Source organism: Pelecanus crispus, chromosome 1, assembly GCF_030463565.1.
Source record: "Pelecanus crispus isolate bPelCri1 chromosome 1, bPelCri1.pri, whole genome shotgun sequence".
Classification (NCBI taxonomy): Eukaryota; Metazoa; Chordata; class Aves; order Pelecaniformes; family Pelecanidae; genus Pelecanus; species Pelecanus crispus.
The window spans coordinates 14767511-14784874 of NC_134643.1; the positions used below are offsets into that span (position 1 = coordinate 14767511).

Consider the following 17364-nt stretch of genomic DNA (forward strand, 5'->3'; position numbering starts at 1 on the left):
GCAGTAGTTTCATAAATACTCGGTCTCATAGTTGCCTAGACTCATAAAGTCTCATAGTTGCATAGCTCATTTTCATTCATACTGCTACAGTTTAATCCTTAATGATGTGATCTTGTACATAACTGAGTTGATGCTAGAAGACAGTTTTCCCTGAAAAAGTAAACAGTATTGTTTTATACTTTGAAAAGTTACATATTATCATGCCTGCTAGCACAGACTGGTTTTCTATGCTATGTATCTGTTATCATCCAACCTGGCTTGTTCCACAAACTTTAACTGACTGCAGCAGTTAATTTCTTAGGATCAGAGAACTTTGCAGCTACAAGAGACCTCCAGTATTTACATCAGTCCATTTCCTTACACTAAAGCAGAACCAAGTTTATACTAGCTCACCTTTTACTGGATTTTCTACTGAATCTGAAATTTCATGCAAGAATATCCTCGATGAATTCAAATGGCTAATGCATTGCAGTAAAGACCATTGAAGGAGCTTTAAAGATAGTCAGTTTTGCATTCATTTTACTATGCAACCCACTTCCATAATAATGTCACCTATTAGATATATGGATAAATAGGTAATTATTTGTGGTTATTCTACATTAGCATTAGGCAAAACATATTTTTGAGAATCATCTGAACACTAACTGATATTCAGGACAAAAAGCAGAGAAAAACTAGTCATCTGGTCTGCTCTAGTGCCGCAGTTCTTACGGGCCACTCTTGTGCTGGGAGAACATTTTGGATGGAAAACAGAAATAAAAACAACCCAACAAGCAGCTGGGCAGGAATAGGAGCAGGACACTTACCCACAGAGGTGCAGTTTTCTGAAGTGAATGACCTCCCTTCTCCAGCCCTGGGTGGTGCCCGCATAGTAAGTGCTACTTGGGTGATGCTCAGTGGAGCACAGGGAGCTGAGGTGGCTGCTGCTGCTGTAGCACAAGGGGAGCAGCAGGTGCCAGGTTGCCCCCAGATCTCGTGAGAACTCCAGCTTTACCGGGTCGGCAGAGGAGCTATCAGTGGTGCAGCCGATATTGATCTGGAGGCCAAGACATGAAATGCAGAAGATGACACAGGGCAGGCTGTGGGACACCTAATCACTCTTCATCTTAGTCAGCCTTCCCTATTTGGTATGGAATTTGCTTAGCACAGGGAAATGGTGATTTGGGAACTCATTTAACAACTGGGATGATGCACTCAGGACATGCACATGAACATGAACTCTTGCACATTGCCCTACCTGCCCATGGGTATATCGCACTCTGGCTTATCATAAAATGAATGTAACATGAAATCCCCAACTACTTCTACTAAAAGAAAACCATAAAGTTAATTAGACAAAATCCTAAAGGAGAGCTGCTAACAGTATTGGAGCAAATGCATCAGTTCTTGCAGTCCTCTGGCAGGGACTGAAGTAATCACAGCACCAAAAAAATGTTCATTTTTTAAAACCAGAAATATTAAAACAAAATGTGCAAACATAAACATTTTTTTAAATTGCTGAGCTGCACTATGGTCCTCTTTTATGTTACAGGGTGTGTGCTGTACCACTTCAATATGTTCTTCAGCTTTCATATTCACTACCCGTTTGCTCATGTATAGCAGCAAAGCCCTAGGAGACAGCATTAAAAGAGTAACATAGCTGGATTGGATTTAGATTCAATGTCACACCAAAACATAGTTTGGCAGTATCAAACTTCTCAAGGTGTTCTTACAAGATTCCTGATGTAGAGAACAGTACAAAAGGCAGAAAACCTACATTAACAACACTTCTACTACTGAAAAAATATAAAATGAAGTTTTGTACAGAATTGGAGACCTCTTAAGACACATTTTTTGCACACCCCTGGTGAAAATTAGTCTGCTTTTCTTTCACACTGACAGTAAGATATTCTTTTAGTTTCAAATTTCTTATATAGAAGAAGAGGAAATAGTTCCCTTAGTGGATGACTCTGTCCTATAAAATAAGATGTACTATACTTACCATGCAATAAATAAAAACCCATTGCTGATGAAATATGATGACTGTACTAAAGCTAAGAAATATTTTGCATTTTTTTACATAACTTTGTAGCGGAAAATAAGCGTCTTTCCAACATACTACTCTGTAATGAAAATCTATTTATTTCTAAACCTCAGTAATACTTAGAACTGTGCATGAATGTTGAAAATGTATCCTATGTCAAATTTCCTTCATCACTCTTCAGTGCACATGAGTCCCATCAACCTACATTTGACTAGAAGGGTTGTCTACTCATCTGGAAGCTTAGAGAGATGCTTGACCCAATATAGTTTTTTACTCTTGAGACACAGAGAGAAACTCTACTGCATTATGCATAACTTCTTCATTTGTACTAATGTCCTCAAAAACGTGAGCTGGAAACAATATTCTTACCACATATGGAAGTAAGCATGTAGATTTTATGAGGTTAATGCTCTGAAGACTTATGAATATCTTAAAGTGACCTCAGATATTTTTTTCTACAGGCTGTAATCTATTTTTTAAAACAGAAAATGGTCGGTGTTCAATAATTTATTAATTAGTTACATGACAAACTGAAGCATGCATAAGTACACAGCTAAATCTAGTTTTCTTGGAAAACCGTCAGTATCATTTGAGTAATTTTTTTATAAACTGGTATCATTTGGTGTTTAATGCTACAGCATGCTGTATCTTTGTTAAAAGCAGGCTGGCAATTGTGGCATGGCAATTTATATGAAAAATTCTTTTACAATTTCTTAATGACAATATAATGAACCCTCTAAACTAATACATACTAGGCTAAATGGTTACTCCCATCAGTAGCTACCCTAGCCAATGCATGATTTAGATTTTTGGATAAACAAAAAACAGTTTAGTTCAGACTATGTGTTGTCACTGCGGTGCCTGTTTCTGCTGACCACCGTTTCCATATGAGAAACACAAAAAAAATACGCTCCTTATTCATGAACTTTAGATAACTCCCTAAGATGGGATGAATTCAGGCTATCATGGGCAAAGAACAGCTTCCACTAGAGCTGCTATGAAAGCATGGGCAGAAGGAAAAAGAAAGCAGAGCCTTGGATCTCTGAGAAAGTACAACCTGGGCAGTTAAGCCAGCATGCAGGAAAAATTACTCTCTGTTGTCACAGATGCAGTCGTAGCTCTCCATTGCATCAGCTCATGGAAATGCTGCACACTTATCCTGAGCAGGTTGTGAGGCAGCAGTCTAGGCCTTCATTATATTTTGGTGCTCATCATCTTGTCTGCCAGTGGTGACCCTTCACCTTGTAGGACATGGACTTTAATGCTGTCAGTGCAGTATATGTGCATGGACAAAGTAGTAATTTAGGCAAGAAAATAGAAGACTTTGAAGCAGAATGTTCCCTTATCTGTGTGTTAAAGTCTTCATGATACACCCACACAGGGGAAAGTAATATCAAAGCAATTACAGGGGATATTAGCCAGACTTCTCTGCTTGGCAATCACAACAGCTGGGTGAATACACAAGAGCAGAACCTGAAAGAACAGAACTCTGAGCAAAAGGCAAAGTAACTTTCTGAGGACAAGTACCTCAAACTGGATTATAGTGTTTTCATTCACACTCAGGTCCCTTGTTGTAATGGAGTGTTCTCCAACTTCATTTGAAACAAATACCATAGCTGAATCTTCTTCCCTGTAAAGAAGGGAAAGGGGTACTTTAGACTCAGTTTATTGCACAGTCATTTTTTTCTAATGTATTGCTGAGAGATGCTTACGGGGCTCCCTTAGATGAATATGGGCAATAAAGCCCAATGTTTCCGCCTGGATAGAAAAACCAGTTGTCCTCTTTGGGACCAAAGTCAAATGTATCCAAAAGGATCATGGGATTCTTTAGGTTATTTCCATCAATAATGAAGTCATCGATAATCCAGATTTCTTCTTTTTTGCCTACAAAGAAAAGGGGAACATTCCTGTTAAGACCTAATACTACTATTATTGATGATGATTAGATTGATGATTGATTATTGATGATTATTAGAGAGCAGAATAGTAGCCAGTACTTATGGATTACATTGAGAAGAGGGTGCTAAAGGAGTGGCTTCACTATTGCTCTGCAGTTTGGTCCTACACAATTAACTTTTATTCCTCTAAAATTTACAGAAGTCACAGCAAACTGAAAAGTGAAAAACCTGTGTTGAACAAGTATCTTCTGTTTAAATCACATTTACTTTGAAACTCTAGCATCAATGTCTTCTTCAATGAAGAATCATCTAAATGAGCAGTTGCTGTAGAGCCCAAGCAGCCTAAAAGGATTATTTCATTCTGCACCTTTTTCCTTGCACTCAGCAGCCTGTGTTTGGCAAGAGCTCTTTGAGAGAGAAGGAAACTCTGAGTGACCTTCTCTCCAATGGATTATGAATTCAAATGTGTCACAAAATTGGTGCTTTCAAACTGCAGAGGAAAGATTAGAATGCCAGATCTCTCGTGTAACTGTTTTTTAATCTATCTAAAAGCCTCTGTGTTGATCAGAGAAAGTTAAATTACTTCTTTTAAATGGAATTCCTACTTAAGGATAATGTCTGCAAGAAAAGTTTGGTTAAATGTTTTAGGCAGGACACCTCAGAAGGATGAACTGGAACTGGATTCTTAGGACCAGATTTGAATTTTCTTTTTCATAGGTGTGCTAGGCACTTGCCTGCATGGAATAAATCTCTGCTGTATCACTGTGTCTAAATGATTGTTGGAATTCCTTAGAGCCCTTAATGTCAGCTCCTGCGAGAGATGCGCTCAGAGTAACTGAGAGCAGAGACGAGTTTTCTTCAGCTGGCACATCTCCTGTAATCAGAAGGAATGAGCTGCATTCCTCTTGTGGTTTTCTACAGTCCCTTACAATTTAATGAAAAGATTAACTGCTCACTACATACTCTTTCTAAATGGTTTTTTAATGCCTAGTTAATTCTGAGCAAGGTTGGCCCAGTTCACATTTACACTTGGGACACTTTTGTATAATTGGAGCATTCTAATGGGGCCTCAGTTTAAACAAGAATCAGGTCCATTAAAAATAATGAGAAGAACCTGAGTGAAGTTAACTTTATTGGTATTGCTTGATCTCCCAGTCCCTCCAGGACCAAAGCTGATAAACTTCTGCACAGAGTCAAGGGGTATTAGGTTAAGGGACTTTCACTTCAAAGCATACGGCAGCTCTATGAGAACAGTAAACACAATCCTGTGACAATTTTAATTGAAGGAGTTCAAATATAAGAAAACATGATTTAAGAGTCTCTATCATTGTTGAGTTAAAAAATCTAGCCTCTTGCAAATGTTGAGCTGTGCAAGTGTGGACCTGGACTCCCATGGGTGTCTCTTCCTTACCGTTGTTGTAAGGTTGCCAGAGCCTGAACCGCGTTGCATTGCTTTGGGCTGCGTAGGGCAGAGGAACGTTAATAAAGAGGACATCCGTAGTCTGCGTGAAGTAAAACTCATCTATCAGGTGCCAAGTGATGCCACCGTTGACAGAATATTGCAGCAGGATGGAATGAGACCTCTCGGGGGTGCCTGGAACAGACAAGACATGCATTTACATTCATTGTAATCTGGTTTTAAAAAGCACTAGCTCAAAAACACTTCTTCAAGTGTAAATACAGTTAGGTTACTTTGACATCTATTACAGAGTATGGGCTTGCTTTAACAACAACTTAAGCTGTTGAGAGGTTATATGTTTATTATACATATACATCTCCCTGTGCTTCCCCTTGCTTGTCTGTCTGCAAAGTGCTAATGAATTAGGGACTAAATTTACATTGCTGTTCATTATATGTACAGTCACAGTTAATTTACCTAGATGAGAAGCTATCTCAGTGTTACAATTTTTTAGACTAGAACAAACCAGCCCCTTCTACCACAAACATTTTTCAGTAATTCAGTATTTATTTGCTTGTTTCCAGGTACCAGACATTATCATCACTATCTGTAGCACCCACAGATAAAGACACAGTCCTCATCCTCACAAATTTATAGTCCATGGCTCTGACTGCAGATACTGAAATGAGTATATTCATGCCCACAGATCATATAATTGATGTAAAACGCTGAAGAGCTTTATTAGCATGTTTTAACAACAACAAAACAATATTCTGTGCTTTAAGCTGGGACTAAAAAGCAGCAGTGGAACTGAGAGTAAAATTTACATTTTCAGACTACTAGCTCCTCCTTTTTTTAACTTAAAGGTTTAAAGAGTCAATAAAGGCTCTATACAGTCCTGTATATTAACATATGCTGATTAGAGCCCAGCACTTGCACTTGATGCTGGTTACCCTGAACAAGATCAGTCCCCAGTGCATGTTTGGCCTGAGCCTGACTTGCTGACCAGAAACATCAGTGTCTGAGTGGTGGTCTCTCTGAGGTATCTCACTCAAACAAATTTATGCTCTCCACTCCCCTCATAGTGCAGGAACAATGATAGCAGTTCCCCAAAAAACTCAGTATGAGGGCAGGAACTAGCAACAGAAAAGGGCTAAGGGACAGTTTCTTAATCCCTGCCTCACTGTGCAAGTTGTTCCCATGTTCTGCTCCTAAATTAACTGAATTTGGTGAAGCCAAGGCACCTGCTGTGCACACTCCTGCCCCACTCTGCTCCAGCACAAATTCTCTCTTCAACCACCATATGTGGAATAGAGCAGGGAGGAGACATTTGCAGTCAGGCACTGTTTTCAGCTTATCTGTGGCAATTAACAGTAAAAAACACCCTGCTTTTAACTCTTACAGCTGAGATGTGCCCAGCTACATCAATTTGCATTAAACATTAGGGAGCTTGTTGGGAATAAGTCCTGGATCCAGGCCTAGGGCTAGTCAAGCCATATGGATTTAATGAGAAAAGTTTTCTCCTGGTTTCACTGCTTTACCTCTTGTGGGTCAAGTATCAAAATCCAGCCTTGAGCCTTTGGCTCTTTCTGCCTTTCAGAATGACATTTTTACTCATTTTCATCATATTTTTTAATATTTTGGCAAGGATCATATGTAGAAATATTTCCGAAGCATAGTTTTGTAAAAGAAGTATTCACAAGGATTTTGCTTTTAAACATGAAGTCTTGGGCATGTTATTGTTTTGGGGCATGTTATGTTTTTGGCTGTTATTGTTTTTCTCTTTTCTGTAACATACTTAAACTATAGTAATAAATAGCCAAGTATATATGATTAAGTGCCTATTAAAGGGAATCAAACTTAATTCAGAAAGAGCTACATTTTTACTTGCCCGTACAGAGATTCGGCTAAGATATAATTATCAAAACTATTTTCAAGCTGTCCTTGGGCAAATGGCAAGTCCAGTCCCAGAGTGCTGACCTTCCCGCAGAAGCTATGAACATCTTCCACCAAAGGGAGAGGGAATTTTGCATGTTGAGAGTTCAGCCTTGAAGTGCCCGGTTCTACAAGCAGTGCTGGGAAAAACTTCTGAGACTGCATGGGAGTAACTGAAATGCTCAACCAGGTTAGTGGTTCTCCACTCTGTCACTCCTGTCTGGGATAAAATTATTTTGCAAGGCCAGAGATGGCAGGGGCTTGGAGCAGGGTAAGATGGAATCATTGGCTTGAATGTGCTTGTACTAGAGAAACTGTCTCAAGCTTGTTACACCAACTACAAAGTCTGACTATTCATACACAATTAAATAGAATTATGGGGTTTTGATCATCTCTATGATACCTACTAGGAAGCCAAATGGTAAGATCTTTTAATGCAGTGGACTGAAACTTGAAAATTAAAAACTTGGTAGTTCCTTATCTGTCCCTTAAGTAATCTACTATAGGCACCATTTTATGACTTTAAAAACTGACAAATTAATTTTCCCCAGCATATGGCAAAATCTCTAAAAATCTTGAGCTATTTTGTTTCTCTTCTGCTCAAAGACTGTACTAGCTCTGCTGTTTTTGATACCACCACAGTTTACTCTTTACTGCACAGAAGGCCATGTAGGCTGGTAGCAAGGTAGGGATGATGCAGAATGTCAAACAAGTTCCCATATTATCTACCATAAACTGATGATCATGTACACTGATGTTGAAAATGCAAATCCATATTCTTTTCTGTGATGCTACTACATATGAATAAAGCTAGAGAAGTGAGAGGAAATAAAAGGTGATCTTACCTTTGGCAATAAATTTAAATGAAAACTGGATGTACACGGTATTAGTGCAATCTAGATCTCTTGAAACAAGCATTCTCAGTCCTTCCTGCAAATACAGAATATATGGTGTGAGTCTCAGTTCCCATTATTAAAGATGCTCTGCAGCTCACTATTGTCTGGATGTTGTCTGTTACTGACTGCTGGTAGCAGTGAGAAAGGTAGTGCTCTGTCCCACACCTCCCGGGCAGAAATGGGGATAGTGATAGCCTTGGCAAAGTGAACCATAGTAATGGAAAGAGCTAGATATGGGGCTGTGTCAGCACCAGAGGCACAGCTATGTGGCCAGGTACAGACACAGGTACAGCTCATTCAATTTGTGCTCTGAACCACTGGGATGTGATCTGATCTGCAGGCACTGTAGCTGACTTAGACATTGAGTCCAAGCTAGTATACCCATTTTGGGGGCAAATTGTATAGTAGCCAAGCACCCTAATTTCCAGGCAGGAGGACTCCTTTCTAGGAGCTTTTTTCTGTGCCTCAAAAAATATTTTGTACAAATATCCTCTTCTGGGGCAACCTCTTGACTTAGAGCAGTATGGAAAGGGAGCAGACAGGAAACCTCATAGTGACCCCTTGGGTCCTGTCCATCTCTACAGATGAGCTCAATGTTGTGTGGATTCTGGGGCCAGAGACAGTCCCCATTCTGCAGAGATCTGGCAAACTCCACCTCACAGAGCTTCCCTCTTTCTCAGACCCATTCCCCCAGGGCAACAACCTGCAGCAACAACCAATCCATGTTTTATACAATTTGCATCCTGTGATTTGTAATTTAGATGATCTAAAGAGGTTGAATTGGAATCAAGGTTTTGCAAAGAACTATTTCTAAAGAATTCATTTCTATACCCAAAGTTACTAAACTTTCCTCTTTTGGGGCACCTGAATTCACAGTATCAAATGAAGACTCATGTGTGAGCCTAAAATTTATGTGCTTATGTGAACAAAAGCCTCTCTATTTGTGTGTTTTGTTGAAGAACTGAGAAGTTCAGAAAATATAACATTTCCTGGCCTTTTTTAACCTGTAATTAACAAAAAAATCCTTAAAGAGCTAGAAAACTTCAAAATGACAGAATTAAGTAAAACACAGGCTAACTACATAAACATTGATTACATAGACTACAGTGCTGACTAATCTGTATTATTCAAAATACTCAAAAGCCAATCAGGGGATTTCAAGACACAAATCCCATTGATTGTAATGTGTACCATATTTCCAAATCACTTGGCCTCAAGAATCTCAGCCACAGAGTTTCATTCTTTTCCTTTGGCGGCTATGGAGGAATTTGTACCACAAATGAAAGTAATAGCCAACAAACAGACAAAACCCATTTGTTCATCAAAAACAACTGTGACAAACATGGTGTATATTTAGGGCAGGAAAAACCAAGAAAAAAATAGTCAAATTCTTGCCTAAAGATTTTGATGTAAACATATGGAGGAAAACAACAAAAAATTTACTTTCTGTTTTTAACTCTACTGGTTTTTACTCATTTTGTCAATGTAAGTAATCTCTGACCCCTTTAAAAATGAGAGCTGTTCCAGACTTGATGGTGTCACCATTCAGGTTTCCCCTCTCAGCACCGTAAACCTCAGGCCAAAGGTCTGGATGCAAGTTACCATTGAAATCATCCTTCAGGACAGACGGCAGAGGAATGACAGGGACACAGTATGGACCACCAAAGCCTCTGTCACACCTAGTAACAAATTGGGAGGAAAAGGTGTTATCCACCTGGCCTAGATAAAACATAACATCCTTTCTATGAAGCAGGTTAAGCAGGTTGCTACTTACACACAATGACCTGCATCACAGATGCCGTGGCCTGAGCACATCCAGGGGCACCCTGTAGCCAGGACCACGTTATCAATAGCCCAAGAATCAACACCAGAAGCATAGTTGTACTGAATCCATCTGAACCGTGTTCTGGGAGAGCTAGAAAAAACAGAGTGAATGTATTTCAGACTTCAAAATGTCTGCTCCACAAAGTGCTAAATAATAAAGAAAATCCTGTAGACTTCAGGAGAACAAAACCATATTGATAAGCACGACTCCCTGTATTTGGAAAAGACTGTTATTCCAGTTGAAACTGGAAGTTTCAATTTCTCAGGTTAATTTTCAGGCAAAATTCCAACAGACTTTAAATGAATGTAGCCAAAGTGAAAACCAAGAAAGTCAACATTGCTGTGACTCTTGCTGGTTAGCAAAGTGGTTGAGCATGAACTAGTAGTTATATTAGCATTCAACAGCTCCACGTGTTGCTAACAGAGTTAAAACAATATAATTCCTTCAGTAAATGAAGAAGTAATGAAAGGTCATTTATACTAAGTGTTGCGTAAAGAAAAAACGATTACATATGTTAGTATATATATGTATAACAATGTATGACTATATATGCACAAGCATGCACATGCATACACACTGCTGTAATTGCTGACTGCCTTGTTATCCTCAGATGAGGAAAATATTTTGGAAAAAAATCTATCAAGGTGCTGTGGGTTAGATGATCTTGGATATGTTCAGGCAGGAAATGTGCGGTGGAGCTGATCCTGGAACAATGCCTTCTGACAGGATCAGGATCTCACTGTAGTTGTGAAGAAGATTCTTTGGAAAAAGGTGCATGGTCCTCTGGAGTGAACAATGGAATTAGAAACCAAGATGGGAACCCCAGTCCCAGTTCGTTTCCTGTGTGTCCATTTTTACCACCGTATTTTCTGGGTGTTGAAATTCACAGAGGTAATGTGTAGGGTGCTTTGATGAATTACAGAACTCTTCGGAATAATGATAAGCAATATCATCAGCATCTGTTATTTCTAAACTAGAGCATGGTTTTATTGAGAGAGATGAGTGCCAGCATATCTGCCATGTCCATTTACAACCATCACTAGGAGGCAGGCAGAACTCTCCTCCCGGTCAAAAGGGTGGAGGTAGCACATCCAGTAACATGCATTTTGACTTTGTGAATGTTGTAATTAACATTCCTAAATCCTGGATGACAAATAACGTTGTAACTTATGTGCAATGATACAAAATGGTTTTATATTAAAAGATGGGTGAGTGCATTTATTATTGCTTTTTATTGGGTAAATGTTAGAAAAGGTTGCTTTAACATTCCTGTTCTTGCTGTCATAGATTATAGGCAAGGCTTAACTCATCCAAAGTTTTTACTTCCTTCAGTTCCTGCAGTTCACATTATATCTGATGAAATATTTTGAAGTGAAATTTAAAATTCCAATGGCGTGACAACACACATTTAATAATTTAAAAGACATGCAGAAAATTCCCAAGCTGGGGGATGTTTGCTCTAATTACATCAGCAAAATCTATATCATGCTAAACAGCCAGAAGAGCAGTGCTCACTTGGTTGAGGGTGGGAGGTAGACTGTAATTCTCTTCCAGTTTTGGAATCTTTCTGAAGTGTAGATGGAGCTCTCGGTGTAGTGCTGACAGCCGATGGTTGGAGGGACGCACTCCTCTGTCACCAGGTGCCAGTCTCTCCCATTGTTTAAAGAATACTGCAGGTGAATGCTATGGGAATTGCTGTATGGCTTGCTGCAACCCATGCTCAGCTCAAATTGCAAGAAAGTGGAGGCTGATACATGGAAGTCCCAGGTCTCGGCATAACGAGGTTTTCCTAAGAAAAGGGAGAAAACCAACAGAAAAAAAGTATACCTTACGCATATGCTTTCAGTGCTGTCATTCAAATCTATTATCTGTATTTTCACCTTTTTTCAGCCTTCTCTTCCCTGTAGATTACTGTATACCTGAATTTGTGTATACATCCCATATTGTAAAAACTTGACCCATAAATACTTTATAAAACAGGTGCATACAAATGTAGCAATGTTTGGTGACACATACCGATGTTTTCACTGAACATCAGAGCTGTATCCATAGACAGGCAGTCGATGTCTACTTGACCTCCTTGTATTCTGTACCAGCTTGCTTGTAAATCCACAGTTCCATCAAATTTATCCTGGAAGCCAGTCTGAGAGCTGTCATTCATCCCTATAAGGACATCGTCCAAGGCCCACTGAGCTGAATGCTTTCCTATAAAAAGTAGAACGTGCAGGTTAGTGTTAGTTATTTTTTATGCCCACATCCTGTGTTCACCCAGTGAGCAGTGCGTGGTCATGTAGACTGAGCATTGTTAAACAAGACTAAAACATTGCTCAAGGATGAACCTGGACTCTAGAGTATGTTTCTATTTCAGACAAACACAAGTATTTCCCTCTTAATTTCTCAAGCTTCAGTGCTGTCGTCATCATACGCTCTCCCTGTGTTTGAATGAGACACTCCCTGAGTCCCTAGATTAGGGTTTTTCATTTTATGGGTCACAATCTTCCTGCCATTCCCCACACTAAATTGGAAAGCTTTCCGTCTAGTTCCCAAAGTACCTTTTGTATGGAAGAGGATAGTACACAAAGGAAGGAAAATGCTGAAGACTCCTGATATAGATGATATTCATAGAAGTGCTCTTTACCTTCTCCTTCCTGGAAACCTCTCTTCTCTTCCTCTCCAGCCTACAGGCATCTCAGTTCACCATCACCTCCAGCCCACTTCTCCAGCCTTTCGTTTCAATTCACCTTTCTACTGGCATGCTGAAAATGTCATCTTACTGTACAATCGCTGCCCTCACAGAAGAAGGAAAGTCTTGACAGTAAATTGTGAACTTGCAGCGATGTGCCAGGACTTCTGTCTTGCTACTATGAGGAACGTGGATCGCGGCTGATAGGGCCGCTCTGCACTGAGTTATGACAGACAGAGGACAATCTATGAAGGTGTTAATATCTGTAATGACGAGTGGTTGTCACCTATGGACGCTGGTATGGAAGGCGCTATTTCAACATCCACTCATAAATGCTTCCTCTTACTGGGAGCCACAGGACTGCCATCAGGTGGGCTTGGAGTGACTGCTCTCAGCAGGGACAGATGTCATCCATGTGCCCCCAGAGCAAGCAGCCATGGGCAGGACACAGGTAAGGAGCAACAGGTTTGACATCACACCGCTCACCAGTGCAAACGATCATGGCAGAACGATGGTCTGTGGTGCACCAGTTGCTGCTCAGCACTTTTCCCAGATGAACTGGCTTCTTAACTATATCACACCCCTCTTGCCTTGTCTACTCTTTTGTTTAATGAGGACAATTAACTCCAGCACATACATTGTAAGAAAATGTACGAACAAAAAATGGCCATCAAAATGATAAATGATATCTGAGAAGCTGCATTCCATAATTACTTGAATGTACACTGTGTGCTTTTCTCCCCAGGGAATTGCTGTTAAAATGTACTTTGCTATATTTCTGAATATCACCTTATATTTCCTGCAGGGATCCAGGAGCTGCTGCCTTGCTCAAAGGTGAGACACTTAATCAGGACATTTTTAATAGTGGGAACGTGCCCCCGTGCAAGGTGGGGGCTCTCACAGTGGCTGTAGGTATCAGTCAGCACCAGGGCTTTACTTTCAGCTGATGATGTGGGAAGTGGCTGAGTGGGCTTTGGAGGTGCTGCAGAAGGCAGGGCACTTGGACACTGAAATGATAGAGGGTGGGGGGTCCTGTTTTGGAGTGTGGAGATTTTAAGATAGTGAGATGGGAGCCACCAGGTAGGCAGATTCAAGGCCAAGTTATGCCTCCGCTTCCAAAACAGAGAAAAAGTGAGATAAAATGTGTAAGCTATTTTGCATCCCAGGTCACTCGATACTCAGGTAAATCCTCTAATCTTATTTAGGCTTTTCTTGTAATATTCTTTTCCCTTCCCCTCAGTTATGTCTCAGCATCTTTGGTTCTAACTTAGATCTTAAACAATTTTACTCTTAAGCCCACTATTCCACTTGGTGCTATAAAAGAAAATCATGTCTGCAGTGTGACTGAGAAAAGCCTAAATATGCTCTTACAGCACCCAAACTGTTCACCATACTGTATTTTTGGTAAGCTGAAGTTTCTGCGGAATATGTCCATACTGAGAAGCATTGGCATGTGGGTTGTGTAAAGCTGCTTAATGAATTTTTAGGATGGTGCTGCTTACCATGTTGTGGCTGCCACCAGCGGAAAGCGGTGGCGGGGGTTTTGGCTTCCCGAGGTAAGTCTATCGAAACAACCTGGGGTTCCAGGTACGACATGAAGTCCAGCTCTCGCAGCAAATGCCAGGTGATCCCGTTATCATTTGTGTATTGAACAACAAGCCCTGTATGTAAAATTAAGAAAGGCAGTTAGTCTGACTGTACAGAGCAAAGGGGGCAACTCTTCAGCCTGTACTCAGGAGCACGTCCAGTGCACGCCACTTTTGGCATCTCCCCTACCTTTTTGGCAGCTCCTGGTCCAGGAGTATTTTGTGGACAAAGTCCTAATGCAAAGGTGATGTGGGCTCACCAGCAGCCACACATTATTTTGCTTGTCTTCACCAAACTCAAAGGATCAAATCTTTTACAACCTCAGTGAAACTAATGATTGTACCACAGAAACCATAGCAATAGTGTGACTTTCTGTTATGGTTTAGCCCCTGTCGGCAACCAAGCACCACACAGCGGCTCACTCACCCTCCACCCCTGTGGGACGGCGAAGAGAATTGGAAGTGCAACAGTAAGAAAACTTGTGGGTTGAGATAAGAACAGTTTAATAATTGAAATAAAATAATAATAGTAATGAAAATTGTAATGAAAAGGAGAACGAGAGAGAGAGAAACAAAACCCAAGGGAAAAAAAAACAAGTGATGCAACCGCTCACCACCCGCTGACTGACACCCAGCCAGTCCCCAAGCAGCGATCACTTCCCCCCGGCCAACTCCCCCCAGTTTCTATACTGAGCATGACACCATATGGTATGGAATAGCCCTTTGGCCAGTTTGGGTCAGCTGTCCTGGCTGTGCCCCCTCCCAGCTTCTTGTGCACCTGGCAGAGCATGGGGAGCTGAAAAGTCCTGGACTAGTGTAAGCAGTACTTAGCAACAACTAAAACATCAGTGTGTTATTGACATTATTCTCATCCTAAATCCAAAACACAGCACTATGCCAGCTACTAGGAAGAAAATTAACTCTATCCCAGCCAAAACCAGGGCCCTTTCTTAATACAGTCAGTATTTATTTCATATTGCATATCCTTGCAGTTTGTGTGGGACACTAAGTTGTAATTCTGATAGCTGGGCTCCATGGGTAGTTCACAATGCTCATGCTACCTATGCAAGCTCACAGCATCCTTAAAGTTAGTTATCATACTATTGGCATAATTTGAAATAGTCTTCATCTCTTACACACAGTATGGCACGTACTAGGACATAGCAGAATTGTGAAGGCACTTATGAGCTCGTCACAGGATAATAGAAGAAAGAAGCACTTGTTATGTGTATTTCTTCTCTTAAAACTCTTTTATACTGGAGTACATTCAAAGATAATGGATTTTCTTGTGTCTTATACTGGTGCAGATGAAAAGAGAATCAAACCCTCAGTGTAACCTGTGCTGAAAGATGGCAGTTCTGAGTCAGTATCAATGTAAATGCCATATGTCAGGAAACAGTCCACTGATGTTAAGTGATTTATACTGAGAGGAAAATGAGGTTTTCTCATCTACCAGATGTCAGTAATCTGTCTTCATGCAACTAGGCCACTTTACATGGGGATTCTGCTCCCAAAACTCTGCTGATCCTCCCCGGACACAGACATCAGCCCCCTGCCCCAATACCTCTAAGCATGTGGGTAAAATAAGAGAGGAGATGGCTGGAGAGATTAATTTCCTTAGACTAAATACATTTTCAGCTGCAGCTTTATAATTTTGCATTTCAGGTAAATCATGCATGAGCTTGGGTTGGAAGGCAATCTTTAGTTAGACCCACTGGTGCAGTTGGGAAGCTGAACAGGTTTTCAGGCACACAACTCCAGGTCAGTAACGGAGGTTGCCCATTTTATCCTGAACTTGAGTTTTATTCCTTTTATTTCAGACCTGAAGAAAGTCCTCTGTACTTGTCAATTTACCTGATTTCCAGCACTATCAAGTACTCTAATAAAAGCTATTACGCCTCTTCTTGTAGATGTTGTCTTAAACCATCATAGCTCCATCAAATTTACTCCTATTGATAGTTCACTATTAGGTTTGGTGGAAATAAGTATAAATACAAATGTGGAACAAAAGTAACTAGTTTTCTGTACCATTTATGAAAACTGAAGTGGTAATTGATTTATGTTAAAAATAAAACAATCTTTTTGATTTTGTAAAGGCAGTGAAAGGCAAAACCACTGTAGAAGACCCAAAATACAAAAAGCTTATTATAAGCAAAAGAGGCTTTACCTTCATTCCTGGCTCTTGGTCTGTTGCAGGCGTTACCCATAGCCTTGCTTCCAATTTGTACATAAAATTGAACTAGCCTGTTAAAAAAATCAGGGTAGAAGAGAAGTGTAATCAGTCAGGATAACTCTTCTTTCTTGACTAATGTGGCATTTTCAGTTAGGTCATTATTCCAGGCCTATTGATCAGGTAATGTTCCCAGAGAAATCAAGCATTGCCATACTAAACAGTGGAGGACCCAAGACAGAAGAAGGTGATGTGGTTTATTGATCCTGTGCCTAATAAATGTATTGTTGGACCAAGTAGCAGATTTTAGCAGTTCCTTCTTTCACACAAAGATGCAAAAATGCCAAAGCAGGCAAATGTGCTCTTTACATCAGATCTGACCTTGGCCTCTTGTAACTGGAAATTGGTTTAAGCTTTAAAATACAATATTAGAGTTTTAATAAAATTATTAAATCCTCACTACACCATCAATCCATTTTTGGTCCTTAAATTCTTGATGTAAACAATTTTTGGTGAAAAGAGTTCATGGGACATTTTGTGAAGTAGACCCTTTGATTTTGAACCTCTACATTTTGATTTCATTGAACATCCTCTTGTTCTCACATCATGAGACAGGGAAAAAATATTCCTGATCTGCCTTTCTTGCAACCTGCCCTGTATTCAGTGCTTTTATCACTTCCCTACCTACTTCTTTTATGGTGAACCATGGCAACGTTTTCATCTGTCTCTCCACATGAAAGTTTTTCCATGTCCTTGATTTTTCCCATAACCATTTTCTGCAACCCTTCTAAAGCCGCAACATCCCTTTGAGACAGTGTCACTGGCTTTATTGACAGGACTTTGGCTAAGCCTGGAACATCCCTATCTAGCTATATTTGAATTAATAATTATCCCATCCTTGTGCTCCAAAATATTGTCATTTTTTTTCCCAATCTACAGTGATGCCCTG

General features: G+C 40.1%; 1 protein-coding gene across 1 annotated transcript in view; it reads right to left on the minus strand.

Moving 5' to 3' along the window:
- RELN (reelin) overlaps positions 1-17364 on the minus strand; it is a 304962-nt gene that overhangs the window by 43265 nt on the left and 244333 nt on the right. The window contains exons 31-41 of the mRNA XM_075728102.1: positions 16413-16489; positions 14162-14320; positions 11993-12181; positions 11492-11765; positions 9926-10066; positions 9653-9830; positions 8101-8185; positions 5333-5515; positions 3736-3907; positions 3551-3653; positions 807-1036 (exon numbers count right to left, since the gene is read on the minus strand). Of these exons, the coding sequence (XP_075584217.1) occupies positions 807-1036; positions 3551-3653; positions 3736-3907; positions 5333-5515; positions 8101-8185; positions 9653-9830; positions 9926-10066; positions 11492-11765; positions 11993-12181; positions 14162-14320; positions 16413-16489 (1791 nt within the window). The remainder of the gene's footprint in view (positions 1-806; positions 1037-3550; positions 3654-3735; positions 3908-5332; positions 5516-8100; positions 8186-9652; positions 9831-9925; positions 10067-11491; positions 11766-11992; positions 12182-14161; positions 14321-16412; positions 16490-17364) is intronic.